Genomic DNA, 19669 nt, shown 5'->3' on the forward strand with positions numbered 1-19669 from the left:
TTCCCTATGAGGAAAGGCTGAAGAGTCTGAGACTTTTACATTTGGAAGAGAGACAACTATGGGAGGACATGAGAAAGCTTTATAAAATTATCGAAATCTCTGAATTTCAGAGCCAGGAGGCAACAGCCAGGGATGGCCTTGGCCTCTTTCCCCTCGAATTGGTTGACCACTGTCTGAGACAGGATGCTGGTGTAGATGGACCATCGGTCTGATCCAGCAGAGCTCTTTTTATGTTCTTAAGTTCAAATAATTTGTTGCTTAACATACAGAGAGCCCCAGTGCAAATATCAAGAATCCATATTCTGATATCTACTCCCTTGTATTTACAAAGCAAAAAGACATTAGTCTATTTAATACTGATTTCTCACTTTAAAACAGCTGCACTGATTTTGCACAGAGTTGAAATAATGAGGAAAACATACAAATATTTGCTTTGAACAGCCATGTTTCAAAACTTGTAGCTGTTTCAGTAGCCAAGTGAAGAAAGCTGTTCTTTACTATTCAGTTTATATATGATCATCCTTCTCTTTTGCCAGGTGGAGGTGGGCAGTCAACAAGGTGTAAGAGTTTGAGGAACTTTATATTGTACTTTCTCATATCCACAAAAGTGAGACCTGTAAGGGGAAAAATGTCACACTCATTGCTGTGCTGTATGCCCCTCTCTCATTGTTTGCTGAGTCTTCAGAAGGATCAGAGGCTGCAAGACATGACCATAGGATTAAATAGATCCAGAGAAATTAGCTATGTTAGTGTAGTTCCTGATTCAAAGCTGTGGTCTAAAAAAGAGTTCCAGTTGAACAGCCAAGTATTAAAAGGATAGTAAATATATATTGAAGAGATTCTGGCATGTGCAAACACTTCTGTATTTTGGGATTTCCTAATCTTCCTCATCTGGAACTTCCCCAGACAGCTGCAACAGAAGCTGTTCCTCTAGTTACAGGAATGCTTGCTTGGGTTGTCTGGGGTCAGATCTTCCACCCTCACACTTACCTCAGAGGAGATGGAGGCCTCCAGACCGTACCAAGGGAACCATCCAGGGAGGACCACAGAAGCCCAACGTGATGCTGCACCAGCTCCCCACAATGCTCAGAGATACTAGGCAGATCAGGGGCCAGCCAGCAGCTGTGATCTCCAAGGGTCAGCAGGGGAGGCATGAGGCAACAAGGATGGCAGAGGAACAGCAGAACCCATCACAAGTAATGGCCTGTTCCTCATCTGTTGTGGGAGTCAGAAAGGTTTATTTGGAAGACTGGGGTGGGAAAAAGGCTACACTGACCTTAAGCTGGCAGGGACCAGAGAAGAAGCCTGATAAGGCTTCCTATGGGAGAGGAGCAGGGGGAATGGGATCCCAGGCAGGTGGTTGCCCATTAGGCCTAAAATCCACCACTCCCATAGGCCCATCCCCCAGGACTCAGGGAGTGAGTTAGGCCAGAGTTGTCCCACCCCCAGGCAGTCCTTTATAATGTGTACCCTGGGATAGTCAGGGAGGAAGGCCAGACCTCAGTTAAAGCAACCAGGGGACAGTTATTCTTTTGTGAAGTTTTTCTCCTAGGGCAAGCCCTATTAAAGGTACCCTGGAAAGGAGACAGCCTTGGACTCCAGCCCAATGCCAGAGTCTGTCACAGGTATAACACAGGCTATATGTGGTGGCACTAGGCAAAGCACCACAATGAATGTGCAGAACTCTCATTGTTGCCTTTGAAATCCCATTCTTTGGGTGTACATACTGACTGTTAAGGCATGGATGTTCCATCCTCCCACCACCCATCAACTGAATTAATGCATATGTGTCATACAATAATTGTACTTACTCATGCCCATCCTGACCACGAATTAGGGTGACTCTTTCTGCTCCCAGCTTAGTCCAAAATAGAGTAAAGAACCACTTATACCAAAGAAACTCAACTCTTGTCACATTTGCAAGATTAATTTCTGTATCAATGAACTTTGAATATATCCGTCCATGCTGAAGGCGGCCACTGTAAATGGATAAATAAGGAAAGTAATTACAGATTATCAATACAGCTCTTTTTGTGCATCTGAGTCATTATTTCAATTAATGTATAAAGTTGTTGTTCTTTTGTGTTATTTGCATTTCAAGTTGGATGGACTTTGGAGGCTGTGTGACTTCTTCAAGGACATCTGCTAAATCTGTTGCATTATGCACAAGGCTTCCAACTACTGTAAAGTCTACTGTAAACATCTACAGATTTATTGATTATTCCATTAGAATTCCATTGCAATAGTTTGCAGAGCATCGTTCTTCTCTTTTGTTCTTGTATATTATTGAGCAATTATATTGAACATTGTACCATCAGTTTCCTCTTTGCAGAGCACACTCTTATTTCTGTTTCTGTTTAGGGCAGTTTTTAGGAGAATGAGAAGATTGGAAGGGGGAGGAGAATGGAAAAGGATAAGAGAGAGAAAGGGGTATGTACATACCATGTTGCAGATAAGGGACTAAAAGGGAATATTGAGGCTGAAAATGGTAGGCCACAATGTACTGTGATTGCATTTTATTAATTTAAGCAAGTATATAATCTAGAGATTCTTCAACTTGAACTCCAGTTAGTTCTAATATGGTTTCTCCTGTGGCTGGCTGTAATTTAGGCCACTGCAGAATATTGTTGTTTCTTCTGTACATAATTGACCAAGCATTTTGGCCATTTTGTGCATCTGATGAAATAGGGTACAAGTTGTGCAAGTTCATGACACAATACATTTATTAGCTGTTAAAATATCACAAGACTCAATCGCCTTTGTCCTTTAATAGATCCTATTTGCGCCTGTGTTCATCTGCAAGGAAAATTAGAAGCTGCTTCTGTACCATAGCAATTCCAGTAGCTGCTAATATGGATACAGTGCAACTCTTTTTCTCTTCAGAGGGATTATATAATGAGGCTTTATCTAAGGAAAGAAGCCAGCACTTTCGAAGAACAGATAATTAAAGTCATCCCGATTTTAAATAATTACTTTCTGAGTCTAATTAAAAGTGTCTTCATTATCATTCTCTCTACCAACACAAACTGGTTTCTTCTACAAAGTATGGTAATACCTTCCATATTTTTGTGTATTACAGAATCAGGCCTTTCTGGGACACCACTATGGAGACAGGGCCCAGTTTTATAGCCCTAGATTTTACAGTTTAAGACGGGAATTGGAGAAGCATGTGGTAAAAATCCAACTTGGGGAGGGGAGTCTCCTTTTTGTTTGGCAGCTAATTTTTAAGTATTTTAATACATTATAAATCAGATTTGATCCTGATTTTTTTTAAAAAAACAACAACAACAACTGATTTCCTTCTTTTTCATGCATTCTGATCCTAACTGGGGGGGAGGGGTGGGCTCCCTCTTGGGTATCCTGCCCCCCCAGGGAAAGTGTATGCGCAATACATAGTCTCTCCTCTCCCGGTGTAGGCTATGCCTGGCAGATGGTCACTGCAATGGCCTCTACTGCATTACTGCATCTGTGGCAACACCTTCCCGCTGGTTCCCCCCATTTCTCACAGAGTTTGCCACGTCATGGTGCGACCGAATGTCCGGCGGTATAACCGGATGGGCAGGCTTGGCTCACCAACCTCGCCAGCCAAGAGAAGGAAAACTCTTAACATCAAACCCGGGCAGATAGAGCTCGTTAATGTAACACCTACCACCTGGAGGACTCGCTGCCGGCGTCCCGGCTTACTGGGCCATGGCAGATGACCCCAAGGTGAAAGGGTGGAGCCAGTACCGCGCACACTGTGCTTCACCTAAAAATTCCTCTGCGCAGGCCTGAAGGGCATATCCACATCCACAAACCACAACACACCAAGTCCTGCAGCGATGGGCAAGGGGCGAAACGGCAGGTGGAAGATGCCACTGGAAGCCGCAGTCCCGATCCTGCATGTAGGCGGTTCAGGGTATTGGTCACCTGATGCTGACCCGGAGACGAAAGCATTTTTTGGCAGCACCCTGAACGACCAAGCAGCCTTATCTAGGGACAGCACTGCTTGCTCCGCACAGAGAGGGGGCTAGAAAAGGTGGCCTAAACAAAGCTCGTCTTCCCCACCCCAGTTGGCTAGCCGCGGTCAACGGGCATCCTTACTTGCAGTCAAAAAATAACAACAAAGAAAAGGCATGCACCTGCCTCACAAAGTGTGCAAAGACTAAAGCTTGCGTGTTGGAATATCAGAACCATGCTTGAAACAGTAGACGGTGGTCGCCCTGAACGACGCTCTGCTCTAGTTGCCCACGAACTTCTCAGGTTGAATATTGACATAGCAGCTCTCAGTGAGGTCCATTTCCCTGAGGAAGGTAGTCTTCAAGAACATGGTGCTGGCTATACCCTCTACTGGTCGGGTAAGTCAAAGGCTGAGAGCCGCCTTTCTGGCGTTGGCTTCATGGTCAGGAACTCCATTGCCTCCAAACTCGAAAACCTGCCAACAGGTCACTCAGACCGCATCATGTCCATGCGCCTCCCACTTCAAAACAACCAACATGCAACACTCTTCAGTGTGTGTGCCCCAACGCTTCAAGCAGTTCTATGCTGAACAAGTTCTATGCTGATCTACGCAACCTCGTACGGAAGACCCCTACAGAGGACAAGGTGATCATCCTTGGCGACTTCAATGCCAGAGTAGGTAAAGACTCGGAAGCCTGGAAAGGAGTACTTGGCAAACACGGCATTGGCAACTGCAATGATAATGGGCGCCTCCTGCTAGAATTCTGCATGGAGCACCAGCTCACCATCACCAACACTATCTTTCAGCAGAAGAACAGCCTGAAGACAACCTGGATGCACCTACGGTCCAAGCACTGGCACCTTATCGACTACATTCTGGTGCGCCAGAGAGACCTTCGAGATGTCTTACACACCCGAGTAATGCCCAGTGCGGAATGTCATACGGATCATCGTCTTGTACGCTGCAATCTCCGTCTTTACTTTAAACCCACACCCAGGAGAGGAGGTATCCCTCGGAGGAAGCTTCAGGTTGGCAGCCTTCAGTCAGCCGAAGTTAAAGCTGCCTTCCAGGCAAAACTCCAGTCAAGAATTGAGTTGCCCCACAGACCTTTCTCCAGAAGCACTCTGGGAACACCTAAAAACTACCATCCTGTCGATCTCTGAAGAAGTCCTCGGGTTCTCCACAAGGAAGAACAAGGACTGGTTTGATGAGAACAATCAAGAGATCCAAGAATTACTAGCGAAAAAGAGATCTGCCTACCAAGCACATCTTGCTCAGCCCTCCTGTCCCGGGAAAAAAGCAATCTTTCGCGCTGCATGTAGCAACCTCCAGCACAAGCTTCGAGACATTCAGAACGAGTGGTGGACCAAGCTTGCAGAGAGAACCCAGCTGTGTGCAGACACTGGTGATTTAAGAGGGTTCTACGAAGCCCTGAAGGCAGTATATGGCCCATCATATCAGGCTCAGAGTCCCTTGTGTAGTGCAGACGGCCAAGTGCTCCTCACAGACAAGGCATCCATACTGAACCGGTGGTCGGAGTATTTTCAGGTTCTCTTCAGTGCCAACGGCGTAGTTGTAGATTCAGCAATCCACCTCACCCCACTTCAACCAGTGAAAACAGAGTTGGATGAGATCCCCACCCTAGAAGAGACTGTTAAAGCCATCAAGCAACTGAAAAGTGGCAAGGCAGTGGGAGTTGATGGAATCCCACCAGAGATCTGGAAGCATGGGGGCACAGTACTACACAGCACACTTCACAAAGTACTTGTCACCTGCTGGGAACAAGGCAAACTACCACGGGACTTTTGCGATGCAATCATCATCACTCTACACAAGAATAAAGGGGAAAAGTCAGACTGCTCCAACTACCGGGGGATAACCCTGCTCTCCATCGCAGGCAAAATCCTTGCCAGAATACTCCTGAACAGACTGGTGCCCACCATTGCAGAAGAACTCCTCCCAGAGAGCCAGTGCAGCTTCAGAGCTAACAGGAGCACCACCGACATGGTATTTGTTCTCAGGCAGCTCCAAGAGAAATGCAGGGAACAGAACAAGGGTCTATATGTGACTTTTGTCGACCTTACCAAAGCTTTCGATACTGTTAGCAGGAAAGGCCTGTGGCAAATCTTGGAATGTTTAGGATGTCCCCCAAGGTTCCTCAGCATGATCATCCAGCTACATGAAGACCAGCGAGGCCAAGTCAGACACTGCAACGACCTCTCGGAGCCCTTCCCAATAGGCACAGGTGTAAAGCAAGGCTGCGTTCTCGCGCCAACTCTCTTTACGATCTTCTTTAGCATGATGCTTCAAAGAGCCGCAGTAGATCTAGATGATGACGATGGTGTCTACATTCGCTATTGCACCGATGGCAGCCTGTTCAATCTGAGGCGACTAAAGGCTCACTCCAAGACAATGGAAAAACTTATCCGCGAGCTACTGTTTGCTGATGATGCTGCACTCGTCTCCCACTCGGTATCAGCTCTGCAGCATATGACGTCCTGCTTTGCAGAGGCTGCCAAGCTATTTGGCCTAGAAGTTAGTCTGAAGAAGACAGAAGTTCTCCACCAGCCTGCACCCCAGGAAGATTATCACCCTCCCTTCATCACTGTGGGTGAATCAGTTCTGAAGACAGTCCAGCAGTTCAGCTACCTGGGGTGCATCATCTCCTCAGATGCCAAGATCGACAAGGAGATCGACAACAGGCCTGCAAAGGCAAACCGTGCATTTGGCCGACTGCACAAAAGAGTGTGGAGCAACAAGCATCTGAAAAAAGGCACAAAGATCAATGTTTACAAAGCGGTTGTGATGACAACCCTCATCTATGGCTCCGAATCGTGGGTTTTATACCATCATCACCTGCGACTCCTTGAGCGCTTTCATCAGCGCTGCCTTCGCACCATCCTCAACATCCACTGGAGTGACTTTGTGACCAACACTGAAGTCCTCAAGAGGGCGGAGGTTACAAGCATCGAGGCACTGCTGTTGAAGACGCAGCTGCACTGGGCAGGGCATATTTCTAGGATGGAAAACCACCACCTTCCCAAGATTGCTCTGTATGGCGAACTTTCCACTGGCCATCGAAATAGAGGGGCACCAAAGAAGAGGTACAAGGACTCCTTGAAGAAATCCCTTGGCACCTGTCGCATCAACCATCACCAGTAGTCTGACCTAGCCTCAGATCGCAAAGCATGGAGGCACACCATCCACCAGGCTGTCTCTTCCTTTGAGAACACACGCATAGCTGGTCTTGAGGACAAAAGGAGACTGAGGAAGAATCGCACTGCTACAGCACCAACCCCAAATCAGACTTTTCCCTGCAGCCACTGTGGCCGGATCTGCCTGTCCCGCATTGGTCTTGTCAGCCACCAGCGGGCCTGCAGCAGATGTGGACTACTGCACCCTTCTTAAATCTTCATTCGCGAAGTCAAGCTGAGAGAGAGAGATCCTAACTGCAAAGGCTGCCAGCTTGTTTCCAATAGAGGAAGCAGATCTTCATGCCTTCTTTGCTGGGCCAGCCCAGGTACCTGCCCCCTCACCTGTGCATTGGGAAATGACTGCTGTGTGGTGAGAAGCTGCTGCCTGCCCTCCTCAACCCTTCCGCCACACACACCGAGGCGAGGTCATGAGGGGAGGTAGGAAGCTTCTGCCCATCCTCCTTGCCCCCTGGCAAGGCAGAGAGAAGAGGGCCAAGCCCACCTCTGTCCTGCTGCCCCAGAGGAAGACAGGGAAAGACGGGCTCCCTATGGCTACACAGTGGGTAGACACAGGAGTAACAGGGCCTGTCTAGTGGACAGGCCAGCCCTGCTTCTATGCACAGATGAGCTCCCACCATTGAAAGTGGGTTGGAAGCATACATAGCTCCACAAAAGAGGAATCATTGCACTCTTCTCTCTAAGCTATCACACTTGTAAGTGCATTTAAAATAAAATGAACATATTGCAACATAGAAATGAAAATGTTGTCTCGTGGAACACCTGTAGAATGTTTACTGATCAATTTGCTTATTAACCATTAATTGGCTGTAGTTATACTTAAATAGTAAAACTACAAAACCATTTTTTTCACTGTAGTATAAGCATACATACCTTGCAATTGGGTATTCCTTTGTGTTTCCCTCTTTACCATGAAAAATTATGTTAATATCTCCCCTTGCAGCTCCAGATAGCTTGAGAGAGATTTTATATCTCCAACCTACATCAAAAATACATGAGGAAATCATGTTTCTTGCTTTATTTCTTATGTCTTCTGTTTTTCATTTTTATATATGTTGCTTAAAAAATTTAATTCCCCCCCCCCAAAAAAAAAAATGCACGAGGAAATAAATTTAGTGGTTAGATAGAATAACAAATGCAACAGTTAGAAATGGGTGGGAAAATAAGTCAAGTTTATTAGCTACTATGTTATGTTAAAACTGATAGGTTGGGAAGAAGTGGATGTACTTTTTATTATTTTTTTAATTTAGAAAGACAGCAGGGATACAGAAGAGGGAAAGAAAGTGGTTATGCAACATAATTGTGTTTGTTGAAGACAGTCATGTAGTACAAAATTTATACAACAGAAAATATTTCCTCTTATTTCCACTTAATTTTAATTTTTAGGTATTATCTATATATCTATATTTATTTAGGTATTATCTATAAAATACAATAGTTCTTGCTTCTGTTGCGGTCTGATTGTATTCAATATTTAAGATAAAATTTCAAACTTCATAACTAATCTCTTTTGATATATCATTAGTTTCTTCATTTCACTATGTTCAGAATACATATTTTCACCACTTCTGCGTATTCATTAATTATCATTTTTGATAATTAATGAATAATTTAAATTAATGAATAATTAAATTAATGAATAATTTAATTATCATTTTTGTTTTTTTCTGTTAATTTTATAGCTTGAAAGGGATCGGAATTCTTTGACATATTCAGTTACATATTGTAATCGTTTTTAGGGAATCAAGATTGTTAGAATCACATCATCTGCATAACTTTTCATCCACTTTTATTCCTTTAATTCTGTCATATTGTCTGGTCTTTATAGCTAAAATCTCTATTGCTATGAATAATAAAGTGGATAAGGGACATTCCTAATGTGTTCTTTTTTTCAATTGAAATTGCTTCTGTTTGTTTCCCATTAATTAAAATCTTTGCTTGTTGGTTTGAGTATATTCCATGCATCCAGTTCAAGAATGCAAGGCCATAGCCCATATTTTGTAGAACATTCTGTAAGAAAGGCCATGTTAAATTGTCGAATGATTTTTCTGCATCTTGAATAGAAATGCTGCTTTCTTTCTCATTCACAAATTCGATTGCATCTATTATGAATTGTATTTTATCTTTCATGGGCCTCTGGTACAAAACCTGTTTGATCGGAGTGCATTAAATTTTGTATAAATTTTTGTAATCTTTCTGCCGTCATTGTGGCAAAAATTTTGTAGTCTGTGTTTAGCAGAGAAATAGGTCTGTAAGACTGTGGTAATGATGCATCACTGTCCTCTTTATGTATTAACATTATATATTCCTCTTGCCACATTGGAGATACTATCTTTTTTTCAAGCAGCTATACTCCTACATGTATGTTTTGTGAACTATAACCATCCAAGAGCTTTACTATACAATATATTTTCCCGGTTATGTTCCCAGGTCAAATCAATAGATATGTTCTTTGCCTCACATGTGAGCCTTTTTTGGATTGGAACCATAGCATGCAGGGGAAAGGTGCTTAAATCTTTCCTCCCATATCATTTTCCCATCCTGAAATATCCCTTTGCATTGTTTGGGGGAATATTTGCATACCGACTCAGTTTATGTGGAGTCTCTAATAGGCACACAGACCCCATGGGGCCATTTCCAGTTGGAAAAATGGTATGGTGGAAGCCAAAACACCTTTTCCCCATGTGCCATGTTCTCATCAGTGTAAATAATAATGCAGTAGGTCTGTAAAAATAATCTTGCAGATCAAAAACAGGTTAGAATAACAGTATCTCTTTATGTGCACCTGGAAGTCATGGCGAACTCTGGTGACTCACCCCTACTGGAGGCATGGAGGATATTCAGAGAAGTGGCTGAATAAAGCCTGCCTCTGGGCTCTGATGTTCCAAGAAGATCTCCCATCCAAGTACTTGCCAGAGTCAACCCAAGATCTGATGAGATCAGGCTTGCCTGGGCTATCCAGGTCAGAGCTAAAATAACGTCTTGACCCTGAGGGAAAGTGCTAGCTGCTGGGACAGAGAATTCTAACTACTTTACATAGAGAGTGATTAAAAAGTATAATTTGCTGCCAGAGGATGTAGTGATGGCCACAGGAATAAACAGTGTTAAAAGAGGATTAGATAGGTTCATGGATGATAAGTCTATCAATGGCTACTAGCCAGGGCTTGAATTCAGCAGGAGCTCACAGGAGCACAGTTCCTGAACATCCAGCCAGGGTCTGCATGCAGTGGAGAGTTCTCTCCCCACCGCACATAGATCCTGGTGCATATTCAAATTAGATACGCTATGGAGCTCCTGCATCTATGGAGCTCCTGCACCTACAAAACCACCCCTGCTACTAGCCATGGTGATTGAGTGGAACCTCCTCATTAGGGTTGCCAAGTCCAATTCAAGAAATATCTGGGGACTTTGGGGGTGGAGCCAGGAGACATTGGGGTGGAGCCAAGAGCAAGGGTGTGACAAGCATAATTGAACTTCAAGGGAGTTCTGGCCATCACATTTAAAGGGACTGCACATCTTTTTAAATGCCTTCCTTCTATAGGAAATAATGAAGGATAGGGGCACCTTCTTTTGGGGCTCATAGAATTTGACCCCCTGGTCCAATCTTTTTGAAACTTGGGAGGTATTTTGGGGAGAGGCACTAGATGCTATACTGAAAATTTGGTGCCCCTAACTCAAAAAAACAGCCCCCCCAGGGCCCCCGATACCTGCAGATCAATTCCCCATCATTCCCTATGGGAATAGTTCATGGAGGTGCATGATGGCTATGGGGGTGGGGTTTCCCCCGCCAGCCAGCTGGCTGGGGGAGGGGGGAAGCCTGTAAAACCAAGGGACCCCCCTCTGGGACCTGGGGACTGGGAAGCCTACTCCTCATTCAGACGCCCAAATACTGTGAATCCCAGAGCCAGGAGGCAGTATCAGGAGAAGGCCTAAGCCTCTATGCCCTCATTGGCAAAGAGGCTGATGAACTGATTGGCCACTCTGAGACAGGATAATGGACTAGATGGACAATAGCCTGATCCAGCAGAGTTCTTACATTATTGCTATTAGCTCACTGAAGAAATCAAGCTTTACCCCATTTACATGGAAATCTTAAATGGAGCAAATAGCATCACTGCAGTCATTTTGGGTTAGGAAAACCATACAGGGGGGAGGCTTAGGTACTTCTTACCAATGCACTATCTACTTCTTTGTTTTATGACTTTCATCTCTGCTTCTCAGATTGTTTTATTGGCTTCTGGTTTTATATATTCTCATGCTGTAGGGTTATTTTATTATTATTACCATTTTGTTTTAATTTGTATTCCTTTTTTCCCTCAACTACCTCCTGCAGATTATGGGGAAGTGGCATACAAATGTTTGTTTGCTGTGATCTTTAACAATCTCATAGATTCAAGGTTTCAGACTTAAAACATACATCATATTGGCCATGAATCTGAGTCACACTCTCACATTATTCCAAAATCCCTTGGCAGTAGTTCATAGTGTGAGAAAGGTATCCCAGTATGGATATCCCTCCCCTTACTCAAGTGTAATTCCAAATCCCTTTCAGGTGAAAATGAGTCCATTTCTCCACACAGAAAGTTAGTAGTCATCTATAACTTTTCTTATCATAACTGCAGCTGTAGCATTGAATCTCTGAAAGAACAGTCTTCCATCAGAAAATTGTACTACAGTTCAATCCACACACGTGTACATAAAAATTAATCGAATTTTTGACTCACTGTAAAATGGCTCCATGGGTCCTGTGTTTAAAAAGAACTTTGGATTGTCATCCTTCAGTTTATCATAGAACCGGTCAGCATAATAACCCATCATGGGGCAGCCTTCTTTGGGGCATGGAAAGCATTTTCCCTAGGGGAAAAGTATGTTGGTCAATAAGGAATATTTTATTTTTCTATTCTAACATTTCTTAACATATAGTTTCATGAAACTTTTAATGCTGTCCTTCTCAAAGGCTTGAACGTCAAAGTTCAGATATAATTATTCATGTTCTGTTGGCTGTCCAGCTGGCAACCTTAATCAGGGACTTTTTTGAGCAGGAACGCAGTTCCGGCTTGCTTGTTGTCAGGGGGTGTGGCCTAATATGCAAATGAGTTCCTGCTTGGCTTTTTCTACTAAAAAGCCCTGATTAAAACAATAAGAGTTCAAGCCTGCCTGGCAATAACTTTCTGCACTGGAAGCCCTTGCATATACTCCAAAATTGTTTGAGAACTGGTTGTACTCAGTGACTGGGGACAGGTATGCTAATATACACTTTCTTTTTATAACTGTGAAAGTGGATGTAATAGTTTAATATCAGTCCTGCACCATAAGCACACAAATTAAACTGATTCTGTAAACTTTAACCAGGGCAGAATGACAAGCTTACCTCCTTGAAAGAGTCATATGATTCACATGGATAGCCGATAAATCCATCAGGACAGAGAATACTGTATCTGAAGTACACATGACTTCGTGCGTGGTGGCAAATTCCAATACCACGAGTAACTGCCAAAAGAAAACTAGAAGCCTCAGTGAAAACAAATGCTTTCCTGCAAAGTTGGCCCTTGAACTCCATTTAACTTTATCCATAATACAACAAAAGGACAGTCTATAAGAATCCTAGCATTCTATAGCTGCTAAACCTTTAGTAGAAACCTTCCTCTACAATGCAACAATGAGGGCTAGAAACCTCCTGCTTGAAAAACAAACAGCCCACTCTGTATCTCAGAGTAATAATTAAATATACTGATTCTTTAGCAGTGTTGAACCTTAGTTGTGCTTGCAGTGTTACATAAATTATTTCAGGATAGCAGCCAAGTTCTTGGATGCACACCTTAATGTGGTGAGGGGGTATGTGTGAGTCAGTGAAGCTAAGAGCAAGGGGTCTATACTCTTTCAGGAGTCTAAATTTCTAGCAGTCACTCAAGGCCACAGCTAAGATACCGGACTAAGATGCATCAACCCTGTTCAGGGATCAGTGGCCACATCAGCAGAAGAGAACAGACAATTCCAATGGTAATGGGGATAGAGGAATCCTTGGAGGGTAGTTACTGGGCAGCAGCATTAGTGGAAGGTGACACTGGTAGAGGCTCTTTTGTAGACAATTGCTGTGCTACTTCAGCTAATGCTGGTTAGTACTGAGCAGAAGACAGCAATGGTAAACCACTTCTGACCATCTCTTACCTTGAAAACCCTATGGTGAGACAATCTAAAAAAAAAAAAGGTATAGTGCTAGCAAATAATAGATAATACATGCTTGTTCACTTTCTCAAAAAACTCCAAAAGGCTGTTGAAGCAGGACTTCCCATGCTGGTTTCTGCTCAGCAGACTTTGTTCTTCTGTGTGTTTAAGAATTCTGTCCTAGATTACAGATTCTACTAATTTTCCTGGCACAGACATTAGGGCTGACTGGCCTGTAATTTCCTAATTCTGCTGTGGTTCCTTTTTAAAAATTGGTGTAACATTTGTTACTCCCCAGTCTTCTCCTACAGCAGATGAATTTAGTGAGAGGATACACATACAGGTTAGTAGATCAACAACCCCCTGTTTGAGTTCCCTAGGAGCTCTTGGGTGTATGCCATCAGGACTGGGACACTTATTGGTTTTTTAATTTCTCCAATAAGGTCTAGACTTTCATTCTATCTGGACTTCAATTTGTGTGGTTTTAGATAGCTTTCAAGCATCATCTAGGGATTTTATTCTCTTGTGTTTGCATTTCAGGTTCCTTTTAACTATTCGTCATTTTTGTCCAGGTCCCCCTTTTGAAAGCAAATGTTATGGTTTTGGACTTTGGGGGTAACTTTCTATTGACCTGAATGCTGAATTTAATAGCACTGTTCCCAGTTGGTGCAACAACCTCTACATCTCTCACCAGGTCTTCAGACCCACTCAGAACCAAGTCCAAGATCACTACTCCCTGGTTGGCTCTGTGACCAACTGTTCAAGTGCACAGTCATTTATGATGGCTAGGAACCTCATTTATACAGCATGACACATTTACCCAGTCAATGTGAGGGTAGTTGAAGTGTCCCAACAGAATAACATCTGCTTTAGTCATCTCTCCCATTTCCTTCTCCCATCTGAAGACCAGCTTCAAGGGTTCAGGAGGGTGATAGTATATCCCCACTTTTAAGTAACCCTTAGGGCTCAGCAGTTCTACCTGTGTCACTTCTGTTTGGGGAATTAATTTTCCTGATGTTTTCTAACTTATTTGATTCTAGTCCCTCTTTGATGTACAATGCAACATCTCCCCAACCCATTCCTCCTGGTTGTCATGGGGGGGAGGGCACTGCTGAACAGTAGCAAGCAGCCAGGCCTATGGTAACCACCCTCTAGGTGGAGCCTGAAGAACTCCTGGTATCACAAGTGAACTGCTGGGAAGTTTAATTGCCAATCCTCCTAGTATTTGACTGGGTTTGATCCAAGTTGTGAACAGCAAGTTTCTTTCTTCTTTTTAGAACTGCAGTGCAGACACGGTTTATTTACTTCCTCCGTTCTTCCTAATGGGCACACAAAATAGCTTGACTTGTTCTTCGTTTTATCCTTAAAACAGTCATCCAATGTAGGTTAGGCTGAGTCTGATTATGACTGGCCCAAGGTCACCTAGCAATTTCCCATGGAAGAGTGAGGATTTGAACCTGGGTCTTCCAGATTCTAGTCCACCACTGTAACCATTACACCACTCTGGCTCTCACATAGTAAGTAAATGTTATGGTATGACACGAATGGGTTTACCTTGCGGAAAGGTTTCAGGTTCATCTTCTGCCCTTGCTGTAATTAGCTCATTACATCCAGGCATAGTAGTTCCACCATTGGGGTAAAAATCAACATGACCAGTAGCATTAAACATCCCCAATCCTGAAAATATATTTATAGTATGGTAAATGACTGGGTCATCTCTCTCCATTTTTGATGCAAAATTCATATATGTTTGGCAATTACCTGTAGTGAGTGATGGGCCAGCATTGCTATGTATGACATCAACAAATATTGCATCAGTTTGATCCAGCCTGACCATAGCGGGCATAGCTTCAAAACAGAGTGCAGCTGGGTCCAAGCCTTAAAGTAAACATAAAATTATCCCATAATGAATGGGAGAAAGCTGACATTTTTAAAGAGAACAAGAATCCAGAGAACTCAGTCAAGGCCTGCTTCTACACAATCATGACATAGATGGCTCCAAAATATTATTTATTAATATACACATTACTGTATCATAGTGAACATACTACATTACAATTTCGACAAACTGCAATAATCAAATTTTCAGAATATACAAAATCACCCACATATGCTGTTACTTTAAAAAAAAATCCCAGTGATAATTCTTTCTGGTTAAGCATTACATGTGATTCTGTGCATACACTAGTGTCTGTCTTTTATGAAGAAGAAGAAGAAGATATTGGATTTATATCCCGCCCTCCACTCCAAAGAGTCTCAGAGCGGCTTACAATCTCCTTTACCTTCCTCCCCCACAACAGACACCCTGTGAGGTGGGTGGGGCTGGAGAGGGCTCTTACAGCAGCTGCCCTTTCAAGGACAACCTCTGCCAGAGCTACAGCTGACCCAAGGCCATTCCAGCAGGTGCAAGTGGAGAAGTGGGGAATCAAACCCGGTTCTCCCAGATAAGAGTCTGCACACTTAACCACTACACCAAACTGGCGTAGTGACTCTCTTTTAACAGCAGTATGGACTGATGTCAATCAATATTAGCCTTGGAACATGATTGTCATGAGGTCCAGATCTGGCATAAATGAGACCTTGTTGGACCGGGCAATGTCAGATTGGGCCAAGCCATGTTGGGCCAGGCCATGTGTGTACCTATTTAAGATTAGGTGGCAGAGATATAAATTTTATAAAGAACACATATAAACACAAATATATGTATATTTTAAAACTTAAAATGTTAGCACTCATTGGTCTTAAAGATGCCTTCTTTGTATTTCTCTAAGGGGATCCTGGGAACTGAGCAGAGGAAGCTCTGGCTCTTTCCTTCCTTCCCCAGGGGACTGGGGGGGAGGAGTCTCAGCCAACAGAAGGAAAAGAGGCTTGGCTCAGTAGCTCTGTTGTGCGATTGAGAAAGCCTGGCAAAGCAAGCTATTCCTTCCCCCTTCCTCCCCAAGGGAGGAGTCTTAGCCAAGTGAGAAAACAGAGGTTTTGCTCTGCAGCTCCTGTGCAATTGAGCAAGCCTTGCAAGGTAGACTGTTTTGTAGAAGGAAGCATGATATAGGAAGAAGGAAGCAGATGACAGCCAGTTGCTCAAGGGCCTGATAGGAGCCCTCCGGGGGCCTGATTCAACCTCCGAACTGCATGTTTGACACCCCTGTTCTAGATAATGCTGGTTAACTTTTCAAAGGCAAACCATCTATCAGTCCAGGTTAATTGTTCTACTTTTTCCCATACCATTTACCTCACACTTGACCAAGCCCTCTGAGCTCTCTTTCAAAGATTGTAATGTTGTTTCATTGGGTGGCCTACCAGTTATTCTACCAACGGCTGGAAATTTTTTGTCAACTCCACGAAGTCGTCGTCCAGCTTCTCCAGCAGTATGAGCACCAAGACTATGACCGATCAGATGGATTTTGGAAGGACAGTATTTGTATATTTCCTAATAATTAAACAGAATCTGTAAAATGGCTAGCAAAAAAAGTGCATTATTCTTAATTTTAATTTTTTTTGCAACGTATACAGACAGTTTTTCCCTTTTGTTCTCATGTCCTTAGTAACATTAATGTTAGATTATTTGTTGGCCTCCTCAAATTGGCTTACATGTCCTAGAATAACTTCACAGGGGCTAAACAATAACATTATATATTATGATATATATATATATATATATATATATATATATATATATATATATATATATATATATATATATATATATATCAATATAAATAGCAATAATTGGCAATAAACATTATATATATATATATATATATATATATATATATATATATATATATATATATATATATATATATATATATATATATATATATATATATATGTTTATTGCTAATTATTCCATTAGAAATTCCATTAGAAATGCCTTTTCCATTGCACCAATAAAGGTGTCTTTTTCAGTCTTTCTAGAGTTACCTTAGCTCCCAGGGAGAAGCACAGAAGCTCCTGAGCAATGAGGATGTGACAGAAAGTCATATGATATAACCACATGACACCAACATCATAGTCCTATTATGGTAACAGGAAGATAAGGAGTTATTACTTAACTGGTCTGTGGCTGCAGACCAAGAGGACTGGAGAGAGGAAGGTGTACTGTAATGAGGAATGACCCATGGGCAGTGCCATGTAGGAATCCTTTCCATTGTTGAGTGACATCACTGTGCCATCTTGCTTATTTGTCTCAGTGTATGTGCAGGAGGGGCAGGAGGCATGGTTTCCTTACTCTATGCATGAACACTAGCAGCAGACCTTTTAAAAAGCACCAACAAAAAAAAAAATGCAGCTCTGCAGGAATGCCTGAGGGTCACAACCAGTGACTCAAAGGCCACTGCTTTCCAGAGATGTGTGTAGTTTGCTGAGTTTATATGAATTATCTAATAATTTCTGAATTCTGAATGCTTTCTTTAGTAAATCATAGATTGCTATCAGGCATAGCTGCAGTGGTGCAAAACATCTGATTAATAGGATTTGTATTCTGGTTCTTTATGAGAACCATACCAAGTTTGTTGGATAAGGGGAAGCAATGGATTAAAAGTCAAACACATGGCCTGTGCAGTAATTTTATGGCTTTTCAGCAGGAGGGCCCTGTTACCAGCCTCCATGACCCCTCCATGTGTTCAGTCAATGTGTGGAGAGTGGAAGTGGGCACACCTCTCTTCCTCACATTTACATGGCCAGCTGCTTGAGCACACCACCTATGTGCAGAGGAAGCATAAGCACATACACCTCTTCCTTGTGAAAGTTCAGAAAGCAGTGTCCCAGGCATAGAGAAAGAGCATACATGCATATACTTCTTCTATGCATGGGCACCGTGCTCACTTTTGGTGAATGCAGACTGGAGGGAATGGCCAGTGTGTTTGTGCTCTCTCCCCTAGGGTTGCCAAGTCCAATTCAAGAAATATCTGGGGGCTTTGGGGGGTGGAGCCAGGAGACTTTGGGGGTGGAGTCAGGAACAAGGGTGTGACAAGCATAATTGAACTCCAAGGGAGTTCTGGCCATCACATTTAAAGGGACGCCTCTCTACTCAGGAGTTGCTGCCAACTTCTTCAAAGTAACACAGACACACCATCCCAAGAGGAAGCCTTTCAATCGGAGACTGAAGCCTCCAGAGGTGGAAAGGCACATGGTCCTCTGGGGGCGGGGCTTCCCCCCTGCCGGCCACTGACTGAGGGCAGGAAAGAACCTGGGGAAGCGGAAGAATCCCCTCTGGGACCTTGGGATTGGCAAGCCTACTCTCCCCACATGTTGACTGAACACCCAAAATGGCTGTGTGTAGAAAGAATATTTTAAAAAGCTATTCATGGCCCCCACTACTTCTTCCTAATTACTGTTTCCACAACAAAAGTAATAAACAAGGAAGTTTTAAAATTTGCTGCCAGAATTACAACATGATTTTACAGTTACCAATTTAGCCACATGCAGTCACTTGTTTACCTTTGTCTCTTAGTAAGCAAGAAAACTTAGTTTTAAGGAGACATAGTCCTGCCTAAGCAAAAGGGAAATGAGTTCAAGCTCTCAAATCTGACTATACGCCTGGCACATTTTTTAAAAAAATATTTAAAAGATGGCCAGCCCACTAGAGGCACAGAGAGAAGAGACAATATGAACCATCATAACATTTATTAGCATGTATACCTGTCATTCAAATTATGGAGACTGAAGGCGATTGGGTTGACTGTTTGTGAAGATCTTGTAATCTACCATATTTTTGTTTGTTTTGATTCTTCGAAACTAAAACCAAGCACTTAGCATGGTACAGAACAGTAACCTGACATATTCTTCAGCAATATTATATCTGCCATGTTTTTATCCTGCTTTTCCTCCAAAGATTTAAGGAAGCACTTTATTCTTACACTTTGAGGAGAGTTCAGCTCAAAGAGAAAACTAGCCCAAGTTCATCCATTGAACTTCATGGGGCAGATACACCCAAAAAATCATGGAAGATTCCTTCCATGAAAACAAAAATCTGTACATTTTTTTGCATATTACCTGGTATATCAGCTGAACCACACATGTACACCAGTTTTAGACAAAGTGGTTATGGTATGTATGCCATTGCATGCTTTATTAACTTTTCTCAAAGAAAGGCAATATATAAACTTTTTATAAACTCGTATGACGCTTGGAAGACTGCAGTATAGTAAGAAAAGTAAAACAATTATTCTTACCGTCAAAGTATTTATAAGATAAGCTATCTCTGCTCCCAAAACACGGATGTTGCTTGCTGCCATGAAGTATGTGCATTTTGCTCCATCTTCCCAATCTACAGCAATACAGTTTATATTTCCCACACGCACGAGCAGCTGCAGTACGCATATAATTAAAAAAAATATTTTAGGGGCTGAAC

General features: G+C 42.8%; 1 protein-coding gene across 1 annotated transcript in view; it reads right to left on the reverse strand.

The window, feature by feature from the left end:
• Nucleotides 1-502: 502 nt before the first annotated feature.
• The window catches only part of LOC132573792 (pancreatic lipase-related protein 2-like), a 35324-nt gene continuing 16157 nt past the window's right edge, over nt 503-19669 (reverse strand). Inside the window, exons 5-13 of the mRNA XM_060241561.1 lie at nt 19491-19625; nt 16615-16744; nt 15079-15195; nt 14872-14994; nt 12524-12642; nt 11877-12006; nt 8026-8131; nt 1812-1979; nt 503-614 (exon numbers count right to left, since the gene is read on the reverse strand). Coding sequence (XP_060097544.1) covers nt 551-614; nt 1812-1979; nt 8026-8131; nt 11877-12006; nt 12524-12642; nt 14872-14994; nt 15079-15195; nt 16615-16744; nt 19491-19625 — 1092 coding nt within the window. The 3' untranslated portion in view covers nt 503-550. The remainder of the gene's footprint in view (nt 615-1811; nt 1980-8025; nt 8132-11876; nt 12007-12523; nt 12643-14871; nt 14995-15078; nt 15196-16614; nt 16745-19490; nt 19626-19669) is intronic.

Source organism: Heteronotia binoei, chromosome 6 (assembly GCF_032191835.1).
Source record: "Heteronotia binoei isolate CCM8104 ecotype False Entrance Well chromosome 6, APGP_CSIRO_Hbin_v1, whole genome shotgun sequence".
Lineage (NCBI taxonomy): Eukaryota > Metazoa > Chordata > Lepidosauria > Squamata > Gekkonidae > Heteronotia > Heteronotia binoei.